Raw genomic sequence first — 13,526 nt, forward strand, 5'->3', positions numbered from 1 at the left:
ATTCTTAAAATGATTTCCCCATGTTGCATAGATAAAGCTAGCAATTGTGCACCTAAGTGATCACACATTTTAATACTTTCAACAGAAGGTGCTTAAAGCCATCAAAACAATTGCATACTTAAATCGGAGATAAAGAAAGAATAGTTGGGACTGGAAACATAATTGGTCAACCTGATGACCACGTATATTTAATATATACATGGGACAATAAATTAGTAGCTTTATTTTTCATATATGTAAGTAATTACGATTTAACAGCTCTTCATAATCATAGGACTGGAGGGGACCTCAAGAGGTCATTTAGTCCAGTCCCCTGCACTCATGGCAGGACTAAGTATTATCTAGACCAGTAGTTCTCAACCTATTTATCATTATGGGCCACAGGTTGAGAACCATGGCACCTCACCCCAAACTCCCCTAAGCCCAAAGCCCCAGCCCGCCCACAGACCCCTCTACGGAGTTGGGCCAGGAACAGACCCAAGGTGCAGGGCAGCCCCTCCATGCGGCAGCCCTGAGCCCAGACCCCGCCAGATGCCGCCTGGAAGCAGGGCAGCACAGCCCTGAGCCCAGACCCCGCTGCGCAGGGCACTGTAGCCCAGCAGCCCCGAGCGCAGACTCCGCTGTATGGGGCAGGACAGCCAGGGCCCTGGACCCCACCACACCAGGTGGTGGGGCAGCCCACACCCTTGACCCACAGGTCCAGCAGCCTTTAGCATACAGCTGGGCCGCAGCTGTGTACAACACAATTTACTCAGGACTTCAGCTGGGCCACAACTGTGGGCTAACTGGGCCCCGGGTTGAATACCACTGATCTAGACCATCCCTAACAGGTGTTTGTCTAACCTGCTCTTAGCCTCCGTAGGCAATTTATTCCAGTGCTTAATCACCCTAACAGTTAGGAAGTTTTTCCTAATGTCCAACCTAAACCGCCCTTGTTGCAATTTAAACCCATTTCTTCTTGTCCTAACCTCAGTGGTTAAGGAGAACAATTTTTCTCCCTCCTCCTTGTAACAATCTTATGTACCTGAAAACTGTTATGTCCCCTCTCAGTCTTCTTTTCTCCAGACTAAATAAACCCAATGTTTTTAATGTTTAATTCCCTTGAATTACTAATCTATTAATTTTTAAGTCTTGTTAGTTTCTTTTGTATGACATTTAAACAAAACGTAAGAGACAAACAAAAAGATGACAAAATAAGAACAAAATAGAGTTAATATTAGTTCATTTTTTGTTACAAAAGGCCATTGTTTGGGGTAGCTGTTTACATAGGGCCTTATTCAACACCCATTAATGTCAATGGAAAAATTCTCTGACTTCAGTGCGTACTGGATGAGATCAACAGTACGAATGAAGGCATAAATACAAGTGAACTGTATGTAAATGACAAAATTGGTTGCCAGTAACAGGGAGCACAAAAACTTTGCCATGGATTTTTTTTTTTAATCTGTACTTTACAGTCACTTCGCTAGGGTAGGCACAAGATGGTACTTGCAAAAGTTATTTTTGATTATAAAAGATGTTTACTTTTATGAGGAGGTGCAGCAGCATGTTACCACCTGCTCATACTACACTGTTTGCTAATGTAGCCCTACAATGATGTCTCATGAAAATTTACAATATATCAACGAGCATACCAAAGATAATTTGTATGAATTTGGCGTACAATTTAAGCCTTGCATTTTCCCTCTGCCGCACTTAGTTTCAATCCTTTCTCACTTTCTATCTTGGCCAAAATATTTTGAGACAAGCACAACTTGTGCTAAATCACAACAAGGGGAGGACAGGATAATAGCCTACAAATGTATGAAGGCTGTAAATACTAAGGAAGATGATGAGTTATTTAGGGTGGTACAAAGGGGTGTAAGTAGGAGTAAAGGAAAATAAATTACAAAGAAATTTTATATAGAATACCAGAAAAAATGCTTTGAAAATAAAGTCTTTGGTATTTGACTATGACAATCTCCCAGAGAATAATGGAAACCCTATTATGTGGAACATTTAAAACCAGAATGAACAAAATTCTAGAAACTATGTTACAAGTGAAAATCCTGCCTTGGCAGAGAAATGTACTAGCTGACCTACCAGATCTTCTCCATTTCCAGCACCTGTTGGGTAGCTATGATACAACACAATTCACTCAGGACTTCAATGCTCATGAGTTCTGCAATAAATGCGTCTTTATGGTTTAGAACAGTATGATCAGCATTCACAGAAAATAGTATCCCCTTCCTTTTACAAATTATAAGCGTTTCACTAAAATATACAAACAGGGTATACGCAAAGCCTCACTGTGGGTGAATTCATGTTTTCATTTAGTATGCAGGAGCATGTACTTCATTGCTACTGATAAGATATTCAACAAGGAGAATCTGGGTTTTCTAAGAAACTTTTAAGATAATTAAGATAGCCAGATCCAAAGCAAAAGAATCAGCCTTGGGCAGGATTCTATGATTAATACCTTGTATAATAAAAAAAACAAAACAACAAGATAGAAGCAACTGTAAACACTCAAAAAGAAACCCAACTGAAACGTCCCTCTTGATTAAAGTATTTTTAGAGACAATACAATCTAATGTATTGCTTCTACTGAGCATTATACTGCCTCTTAACTGCATTAATGCAGTACCCTAGTGTGCTCTCTTTGTGATGCAAATTCACTCAAATACTGTGCTTTCCATAAAAAATTCACACATATATTGCATTGATAATTGCAGATTGGGGAATAACCCTAAATGTCCTTCAATATCTAAGCATTGCATTTAAGTCTGGTCTATAATAGCAGTTTCTGGGGAGTCTTCTACTGCTGCTGCATCAGTGAGAGATGTCCTTAAACAGCTGAAACAGACACAATCATAAGTTGACATATCACATGTAAAAGCCAAGTAAAAGGACTTTAAGGGGACCTACGCCAGAGATTTTTGGAGAAGTAAGGTAATTGGGGTGAGGAGGATGAGAGATATCCTTCCATTGAAGCTAGAGATTTACATATGGCACCTGCAACCCAAAAGAATCAGCTTTGGGAAGGACTAAAGGCTACAACCAAAACAATAACCCACTGTAACACCTAAATTTAAGTTTTTTATTCATTCTGGGTATACTACATAAAGGAAATTTGAATCCCTGTCACAATGGAGTTGGGACTTTCCAGAGGGATATTTTTTAAAATGAACATACCAAAACCTAGTTGATCATTTGTAAAAATTAAATGAATCTGGCAGCTCCAGAGACCATAGACCTCTATTTTTCTACAGAACCGGTACAACACAGGCAGTCACAGACCAAGCTGCCATACATTTCTTTGCCCACAAACCTCAAGCCCGACTTGGAGGAACGTATCTGGGAGTGACAGATTAGTTCCATCTTCAAATTCATTCAGTACTTGGACCCTCCATTAAAATTGCCAATGACAGTGCCAATTGAGGTTTTCATTATACGGACATGTTCACTGAGAACTGGACTGAAACCACCGACTTGTTTTTCAGAGGTCATTGAACAACCATCAGACAGCAACAATTTTCAGCTACTACTAACCTCTGTTAGATCTGAACCACTGATTTTGAGGTGAAATGATACATATCCCAATAGTGTGAGCCATCTATTCCTCCCACCATTAATTTTAATTAAACAATCAATTTTTTCTACATCATTTAGCTTGTGCATAATATGGGAAAATAAATGATACTGATCAGCTGCAGTTCTGTGACATGGTATGAGGTTGATTTTGTGTGGTCCTTCAGTCTAGATGTGGAGTAGGATAGCTTCATCTATCTTGAATAACTCACATAAATTGTTATAAGAGCTAAATTAAAACACAGTCCATTTAGTTGGATCTACTCATTGAATCTGCTGACTAAACAGATTCAAAGTCAGATAAGCTTTATGGAACAGAAAATGTACTATAATATAGAAAAAAATGAGATCATCACCAAATATGTTCAGATCTGAGATTCATGAAGGGGAAAAAAATGCTCCATAGAGTTTCAGCTTACATATAAAAAGGCAAATACACCTCCTTGAATCATTGGCTGTGTGTAGTAGCCTTCTGTGACTCATGCAAAATAGAAATTTTCAATTGATCAATTCAGCTAATGCTGTCCATTCAAGTCCCATTCTATAAAAAGGTTTCAGGGATCAGAGAAAACGGAACAGAACATGCCAAACAAGGTATTAACAAAAATGCATATCAAGGGGGGGAAAGCATACGCTACTTTGTATGCCAAGTATTTTGAACATTTGCAACTTTACAAACCACTGAAGAATGAATTAAATATAATAGACTGATTCTTGACTAAAAGCAAAAGGAGACAGCTTCCTTATTTGATCCAATAAGGTATTTCTTGAAAAATGTTGCGTCTCTTTTGAACTAAAAAAAGTTACCACGGGTATTTAAGATTTTCGTTTCCAATTATACTTATAAAGAAAAAGCCACTTGTTACACATTGCTAATTGAAAGTATCAAATACAACAATATAATGACTGTGATGTTTGAAATATCCATATCAGCTATCATATCAAGGTAAATCTGTTTTACTACGTTTAAGGGATATAAATCCTGAACCTTCCTGAGCAACTTCTGGTACTGGCCAGTGTCAAATACAAAATATTTGACCAGTTGAACTACTGGTCTGATCAAGATTGCAAATTCCTATGTTTCTACACTCCTCCTATAACATTTACATTTCATAGAATTCCTAAGTCAGCAACCATGCAAGTAACTGGAAATTAAACAGTGAAACCACAACAGTTTTCATAAATTTGACATTTCTATTTTAAATTTCAGCTTACATTAATCTTGTACTTACTGTGGTCTCGATCCTTAGTGGATATACACTCTTGTATAGACTCTGTTATCCCAAGGCTGGCAGCAGTAGGGAGTGGGCCAAGCAGAGATTCTAGCGCAGGTGGCCATACAGGAGTTTCATTTCCATTTTTGCATTCTCTTCCTTCATTTTTCTTTAATCTATCTTTATCGAGAAGTTCATTACAAAAGTCCTTGTTTAAATGATTAGCAGCTGCTTCCAATTCTTCATCTTCTGCCTCCTCCTCTCCAAATACGCTAGCAGTATTATCTTCTATAGATTCTGTAACGGGGGGGGGAAATCAAATAACTTCATACCATCTGTAACTAAACTAAGTACATGAAGAGCAGCTCACTCTTAAAAAAATAAAAACCATTAGGGAACAATATACAGAAGAACAAAGTATTTCAGTACGTTGTATGAATATATGGAATTTCCAGATGTGCTTTAAAATCATTGCTTTAGCTTTCAAAATATGTCTCTTCTGAAAATAATAATTTAAAATTGCTTGTATTGTGTTATCAAAATACTGCAAGTAAGTAGTTCTAGTAATAAGAGCTAAATATTTGTCATGATAATTAAAGCTAATATTCAGCCTATAAACAGTACAGTGAAAACCTTCCATGTGGGAATACAGAGGCACAAAGGTACATGCCCACTGATTTGGGGTAAATTTCATGTTAATCTGAAGTACCAACACCATCCCTGTTAAATTGCACTTGAGAGTAATTTGTCACAGACATTCATGCCATTACAATAGTTCTATTTTTTAAAATGTATACAATTTTGGTGAATTCCAGTACTACTCAAGTTGATGTCTGATATTTGAAGCATGGTATTTTGTGGGCTGGCAATATGCATTCCATTCCTCAGAGAACTCCAGTGTAAGTCAAGACTTAAATGTTTTGTTGCACTTAACATTCACTGCATAATGTATGTAACTGCATATATATAAATACAAAACAAAGAAATGGAGCCGTATAAAGCATAATAAAAGATCATACAAAATAACGCAAGTAGGATTTGACCCCCATTGCTACTTTTAAAATATTCATCGTCTTTTATAGACTTACCATCTTTAGTCAAATTTGCTAATACTCCTTTTGCCTTTGGCCTACTATTTTCTAATTCATTCTCTATTTCATCTTGGTAAATTGATATTTCACCTGTGGCAATTAAATAAAAATAAAGTTCAGAAACCATTCATGTTATTTGGTGTAGCCAAGTGATACAGTGTATTGAATGGGACTTGTACCTTCAACATCTTCAAGCTTTTTTGACAGCGCTTTCTCAAGCTGAAAAGAAAAAATGAGTAACAGAATGAAATATGAATATGCTATGATTAAATCATTTTTAATATCTGTTCCTTTATTAAGAAACTTAAATACACATGGTACTATAGAAAGATGGTAATGTACATTTCTTCTCTAAAGAGTTCATAATCTAGGACAGACCAGGCAGACAAAAGACAAATATCAAAATGTTGTTTGAAATAAAGTACTGATTAAATCTATATCTCAACCTGACAGAGAGGAACTTTCACACTGTCTCACCTAAAATGAGGCACCGACTCTCCCCTCTATTCAAGCACAGCTCAGACATAGTGGAGAATAGCAGCTGCAGTTGCAGCTCCCTGATTCTTGGCCATCCACCCCCAGGAGAAGTTGGAGAAGCTGGGTGCCTACTCTAACTACCATCACCATCGTAAAGTCCATAATGGAGTTAATGCTAGCAGAAGATCAGCGCTATAGGGGAGCTCAGTTGCATTGGAAGAGATTTCCCTTACACAAGGGGAATTCTCCTAGGGGAATCTGTGGCCATAAAAGCTCAAAGTGAACATGGTGGATCAAAAAAATCCAGCCTACGAGAAACATCCCAATGTTAACAGTCATTCTAGCATTTCTCAGACTACTATTTCAGATACCTGCGTTTAAACAGGGACTCTCTCCCCCTCACAGTCCAGCTTGTTTCTCGTACAAAAATACTTCCAAATTCTAACATTGTGGTCCAGAACATCGCATCTTAAAACAGGATGCTGTCATGTTTTGAACAAACTGTATTTTAACACTAAATATAGTATTTTATACAAACTGATTCTGCGGTTAAGTAATAATCCTGTGTTTGTAACAGTATATTAATTTCACTCCAACAGATTAAGTCACAAATTCAATATTAGGCAAAAAGATGTGCTAAGAAGAAGCAAGCCTCCATTTTGACAAACTCAGTTCTGTGTACACCGAAGCAACTTCATTGTCTACACTCACATAAGCGAAGAGAATTTGACCCTCTCTTTCTTGTTTATTGCAAATTACCTAGATACATTTATGTGCTCTCTGATGGTGGCAAAAAATACTAAAATATTTTATAATAGAGGGCAAAACCTGTTTTGGGTGATTTCAGAGGTACACAACGTCCACAGCATAAATGGGAGTTGTAAGTACTCAAGAACTTTGAAGAACGTAGTGTTCAGATTATAAACGTATTTCATTCAAATGTTACAAATTAAAAATAAATGAAAACCAAAAAAACCCAATAATTTCAAAACTTTGGAGCACTAGCTTTCAACTGTCAACCTTATTGACACTAGCTGTCAACCGTACTCTAGCGTCTCCATATAGAACTGATATTTTTAAAAATCGTCTAGAACACACACAACATACTCCTCTATGTAACTATACTAATAAAACCAGTCTGGTGCTTATGATTATTAATTGGCTATTTCTCAAAAAGCCTTGCTCTATTTCCTGGCAACGTTTATCTGTTGACAGACTTTTAGTGGGACCTCCTCTTGGTCTCCACATGTGAGTAAACACATCCCTCCCCTGAACATGCACACTATTTCAATGCTAACAATAGTGCACACAAGTAACAGAATCTGCACACACAAAGCCCACATGGCTGCAGAAGTTAGAACCTACCACCACTACACGAACAAGCTATGGCAGGAAACAACCACCCACAGAGGTGCATAAGCAAGAATGTAAGTGAAGACTGAAGTCTAAAAATATGACCCACATTGTCTAACCAGGCTTTTGAGTAAAGTCTCCAGAGGACATCATAACATTACCAATATTAAGGATGTTCACTTTCAGTAGCAAATAACTTGAAACCACATTTAGGACTGTTACAGAATATTTTCATATAAAATACTTGTCAAGCCAGTGTTCCTCAAATGAATTAAGTCACACATAAAACCAGCCTTTAAGTACTGCATGTTGTATCACAAAACAAATTCTATGCAATCAATTATTGTTATTTTTTTTTTATTGTTATACCAATACTTATTTTTGTATAACAAGCAGTTAGAAAAAATTTTAAGTAATGCCTCATTTCCTAACCAAGGGTGTCGCTAGCAAGAACAACATTTGCAAGATTTTTTGATCCAATTAACAAACAAGTACTTTTCCAGCTGTGACCTTTGCTAAGTAGGGTAGAAGAGTGAATGTAGCACATATGAGAGGAGCAAAAATCAGGCAGCTCCTCAAGATTCACATGCAACAAAATCAGCTTAGCTGGTCGAATGAGAGGCCCCAATTTTGTAAGGAAAAAGAATCTTGACACTAGCATGAGGTGGCGAGCACAGTGGAAAGACTCATGCAGAGCAGGTAGGCAGGACACAACTACCAAAAAGTAGTTAAGAGAGAACCATGCTCAGAATGGAGATCTGGCACTCATGCCAACATCCTCTTCCCAGTGGGAATGAAGACTGGTCATAGGGTACTGAACCCTGAATCCACAATATAAAAATTAGGTGCTCAGCAGTAAATGCCTTGCAAAAATAAGTACTTTTACTAAAAACAGGAGTACAGCTGTTGCCATGATATTTAATCACAAACTTCCCCGGATTTGCACTGAGATAAGCAGTGACTTTGCCCTTTCCCCTGTTCTTGCAGTGGTTGGCTAAGACTGCAGATATGGTTTGGGCCCTCAACAGGAGACTTTTATGGCTACTATTGACAGGAATCTGGATGAGTCTGATTCTCTGGAGGAGTTAGTGAAAATGGTGTGGAAGAAATCTTACCGCACCTTTTAATGTGTGGTTGGTTTTAACGTCAGGTTTCAGAGTAGCAGCCGTGTTAGTATTAGAGACTAACCAATTTATTTGAGCATAAGCTTTCATGTTCTCTGTATGTGTGTATATCTTCTTATTATATGTTTCATTCTATGCATCTGATGAAGTGGGTTGTAGCCCATGAAAGCTTATGCTCAAATAAATGAGTTAGTCTCTAAGGTGCCACAAAACTCCTGTTGGTTCTAATGTGTGGCTATCTCCCAGCCAGTACAGAAAAAAAGTATAATTTTGTTTGTGGATGCCACCACTTATGCCTCCCACCCTCCCCATGAGAATAGGGTGGTAGAAGCAGCAATAGCTAAGGCTAAATTGGTCAGTTATGGCATGGCACACTATCAAGTCCAAAGATGAAAACAGAGACAGAACCACAAGCAGCTCCAAATACAAAGTATTGATAGAATTCACCTCCTGTATCTTTAATTTTCTTTGACCAGCAGTAAATGAAGGAGGATCGCACTCCTCTTCCAAGTCAATCTTCATAAATTCATCTATAGTTAGCTGACTTGTTGGTGTATCTTCAAATTCTGTAAGCCTAACATATATACATAAAATTAAAATACACAATATTTTATTGTGGTATCTTTTAGAACATTCTTTTTTAAACAAGCAGTTTTACAAAAGTTGACAAACTGCTAAATTAAAGATTAAGCGTGTCATCCCGAGAGACTGTGGCTCAAACAAATAAATAGATCATAAAATAAATAAATAAAAAAAAATAATAATACCACCCAGCTCTTATACAGCACTTTTCAAAGGAGATAAATATAATTATCCCCATTCTACAGATAGTAAAACTGAGGCACAGGAAGGTGAAGTAACTTGCCCCAGGTCACCGAGCAGATCAGTGGCAGAACTAGGACTAGAACCCAGGTCTATTGAGTCCCAATCCAGTGTCCTATCCACTAGGTTACACAAAAATCAGAATGATTTTGATGGACTCATCTGTTCCTAAATAAATATTCATATACATGACAAAACTGTCTTTTGATTAGATACAGTATGTAAGGAACAGTAAGTTTTTGTCAAGGAGAGATTCTGGACCCAAGTTCCCTCTAAGCTCTGTGGCTGCGCAGCAGGCTATCAAGGGCCACACAGGCGGGGAGAGGCGCCTCTCCCCCAGCCCCGGCGGAGAGAGGCGCCTCTTCCCTGGCCCCGGACTGCTGCGGCAAGAGAGGGCTGGGGGGAATCCTCTCTCCCTGCCGTAGCCTTGAGACAGTCTGCTCGCCAAGCCCCAAATACATTGCCCCACCCCAGAGCCTGCATCCCCCACACCCCAACCCTCTGTCCCAGCCCTGAGCACCCTCCCCCACCCTGAACCCTTCATCCCCGTCCCACCCCAGAGCCTCCAGCCCTAGCTGGAGCCCTTACCCCCCATGCCCTAACCCTCAGCCCTGAGCCCCCTCCCACACCCCGAACCCCTCATCCCCAGCCCCACCCCAGAGCCTGCACCCCCAGACAGAGCCCTCATCCCCCCATACCCAAACCCTCTTTCCCAGCCCTGAGCACCCTGCCACACCCCAAACCCCTCATCCCCGGCCCCATCCCAGAGCCCGCACCCCCAGATAGAGCCCTCACGCACCCCTCACCCTAACCCTGAGCCCCCTCCCACACTCCAAACCCCTCGGCCCCACCACACATCACCTCCATATTGGTGCACATAAAATTCATTCCGCACATGGATGTAAAAAAATTAGAGGGACTATTGCTCCGGACTGGAACAGCACAATCACTCTAGGTGATAACTGGAAAAACCACATGGAGAAATAAATGCCTACTTTCTGGCCGACTTAAATCAGGGTTATTAATCCTAACAAAAATTCACCAAATTTCCAAACTAAAATATGTATTTATCATTATAGCATAGGAATAAGCTTAAAATTATTTAGTATATTAACATTACCGTTAATTTACACAAAGCAGGTCTACAAATAATATAACTTCAACAGTTTTGAAACAACTCATCTTCCCAAACAGAAGACAATGGACTGCAGTGGAGAAAAGGGGTCATTTGTGCGTTGAATAAATGACATATGAATACTTGTAAATATACACAGTAAATAGTAATAATATAATTAGCACTTGTTCAGTGGTTCCATTTTAAGAAGTTACTATGTTAAGAATACAGAATCTCTCTGAAATCTTTCAAAAGAAAAGAAATTAAGTAGGACCAATCTGTTGCATTTTCATCCACCAATCTCAACATTTGGTGGTTAAGTACTACTACTACTTTCTGCAGATGGAGAAAATGAGACAGAGCAGTAAAGTGTAGAGCTGGTGGAATGATTTTGGGGGGGCCGAAAATGCCTTTTTCACAAGATTGAAATTCTCCATGGGAAAATTTCAAATTTTACCAAAGAAACATAGGAAACATTTACTTTGGGAATGCAAAATGAAGGCTCTCCAGCTGATCACCAGGAAGGCTCTTGTCAGTTTCATTTTCTCCCACTCACAAGTGCCTTCCACATGGGCAGCCAGGAAGCCAAAAAATATTGTTTCCGTTCTCCTGAAATGGAATTTTTCAGAATTTGTTGAAGGAAAAATGTCCAGCTTTTCACTTTTTGTCCTGAACTGGGATGAACATTCTTCCGAAACCTGAAAATATTTCACGGGACGGTAATTCCATTTTTCCAGACAGCTCTAGCTAAGTGATTTGCCAAAGGACACAGAGCACTAGACCACAATGCCTCTATGCATTATTCTTATTTATATTACTTGTAGCCCCCATAGCCCCATTGTTCTAGACACTGTACAAAGAACATGAGACAGTCCCTGTGCCAAAGAGCTAACAATCTAAGTAGGAAAGAGACAAAGGGTGGTAAAAAAGTATTATTATCCCCATTTGACAGATGGGAACTGAGGCACAGAGAGATTAAATGCCTTGCCCAAGGCATCAGATAGGCAGCACAGAAACTGATCCCATACCTCCCAAGTGCCTTAACCACAAGATCAGCCATCCTCTTGTAGGTAACACTTATGTAAGACCCTTTCTATCACAGCCTGAACAGTGTTCATAAATTCATATACTAAATAATTATATTAGTGTCCAGACGCCACAAACAGGACCAGACCCCACTGAACAAAGTACTGTGCAAAACACAAATATACTTGGTTCCTGCCCCAAATTTGGTTATTACCTGAGGCCAAATCTTGCAAGCAGTTCCACATGGGTGCACCCTGCACCTGTATGGAACTTGCAGCATCAAGTCTTCAGAGAATGTGTAGTGAGAGAGAGAAGGAGATATTATATATCACACGCATGTGCACATACACTACTTTTTAGCTATATATAAATAAATAACTACTTTCCTTAACTACCTGCTTGAAATATCTTGCCATTATACATTGTTTCAATTATGTACAATATATCAGCCTTTACCAAATTGGTCAGTGTTTGACATATGCCATCAAGATCACAAATTGCTAAAAACACCGTAGTCTATACTGCAAAACACATGACAATCTTAGTTTTCAAGTTAAGAAATACTGATGCAACCTTAACTGTTGCATGTTAAATTTCAAGGGTGTATGAAATTCTGTCATAATAAAATTTATTTCCTAGATGAAATTCTACATAAAACTATATCTCACTTTCATTTTGTTTTCACTTTTCATCTAAAGAAAAATTAAATGAGAGTGGCCAGTTTTAAGCTATGTGTAAAGGGAAAATAAGTAGATGTACAAATTAAGATATTATTTGGCTTGACACCAAGTCAAAAAAGGCATTAAAAACTGAAATTTGGCAGGTTTCAGAGTAGCAGCCGTGTTAGTCTGTATTCGCAAAAAGAAAAGGAGTACTTGTGGCACCTTAGAGACTAACAAATTTATTAGAGCATAAGCTTTCGTGAGCTACAGCTCACTTCCGATGAAGTGAGCTGTAGCTCACGAAAGCTTATGCTCTAATAAATTTGTTAGTCTCTAAGGTACCACAAGTACTCCTTTTCTTTTTGAAATTTGGCAGACAACTATTTTCTTTTTGTAGCAGAAGCGGTAACAACCACTAGAGTTAAGGCTGAAATGCAACTTCCAATAAATCATCCCCCATCCCCTTTTTTTTTTTTGAATGGTTTATGACAAACCATCTCAAAACAAAATTCCTTGGGACCAAAATTGTCCAGAGTTTGGTCTGTGCCAACAGGCATCCCCCACATATACTTTTATCCCCCAGGAAAAGATACAGCAAAATCTGTTCTACTGTTTTTGTTCAATCCACACATGTACAAAAATATACTTTCCCTCTGTGTTCAATTCAGAAATGTTGCGCACAGCTCAACAACAGCAGAATTTTATTGAGACTTGGTTTGGTTTGTGGATCTTACTGGAGTATAAAAAACAAGGCAAGTCTGAAGGAAACCAAGGCAGCTATCATGCAGTTATGGGCACTGAAATTTTTTCACCTATGCACACCTTCCACAGAGGATTTCTTAACCCTACCTACAGCTAGGAAGAATGGGGATGCCCAAGTGCTGCTCACTTAGCAATTCAGTTTTTCTATTCGCTCACTGAAAACCAAATTTTCAAGGGCTTTTAAAGTACAGACTACAAACACTTTTGAGAGTTCCAGGAAATGCAAAATCTGAGAGGGATAGAATGTACAAGGTAGGAAAGGCCATGAGACTCCTCTCACCTATTCCCCAAAGAGGGGGGGGGGGGGAGAT

The 13,526-nt window shown here is 38.8% G+C and overlaps 1 protein-coding gene across 4 annotated transcripts in view; it reads right to left on the bottom strand.

The window, feature by feature from the left end:
• The window catches only part of BRF1 (BRF1 RNA polymerase III transcription initiation factor subunit), a 225,665-nt gene that overhangs the window by 98,198 nt on the left and 113,941 nt on the right, over window positions 1–13,526 (bottom strand). For 3 of the 4 annotated variants that reach the window (XM_038404984.2, XM_038404982.2, XM_038404983.2), the window contains exons 8-11: window positions 9,277–9,403; window positions 6,055–6,094; window positions 5,873–5,965; window positions 4,803–5,081 (exon numbers count right to left, since the gene is read on the bottom strand). In XM_038404984.2, the coding sequence (XP_038260912.1) occupies window positions 4,803–5,081; window positions 5,873–5,965; window positions 6,055–6,094; window positions 9,277–9,403 (539 nt within the window). The remainder of the gene's footprint in view (window positions 1–4,802; window positions 5,082–5,872; window positions 5,966–6,054; window positions 6,095–9,276; window positions 9,404–13,526) is intronic. The other variant, XM_043517889.1, reaches the window with a different exon arrangement.

The sequence above is a fragment of the Dermochelys coriacea genome, chromosome 6, assembly GCF_009764565.3.
Source record: "Dermochelys coriacea isolate rDerCor1 chromosome 6, rDerCor1.pri.v4, whole genome shotgun sequence".
Taxonomy (NCBI): domain Eukaryota; kingdom Metazoa; phylum Chordata; order Testudines; family Dermochelyidae; genus Dermochelys; species Dermochelys coriacea.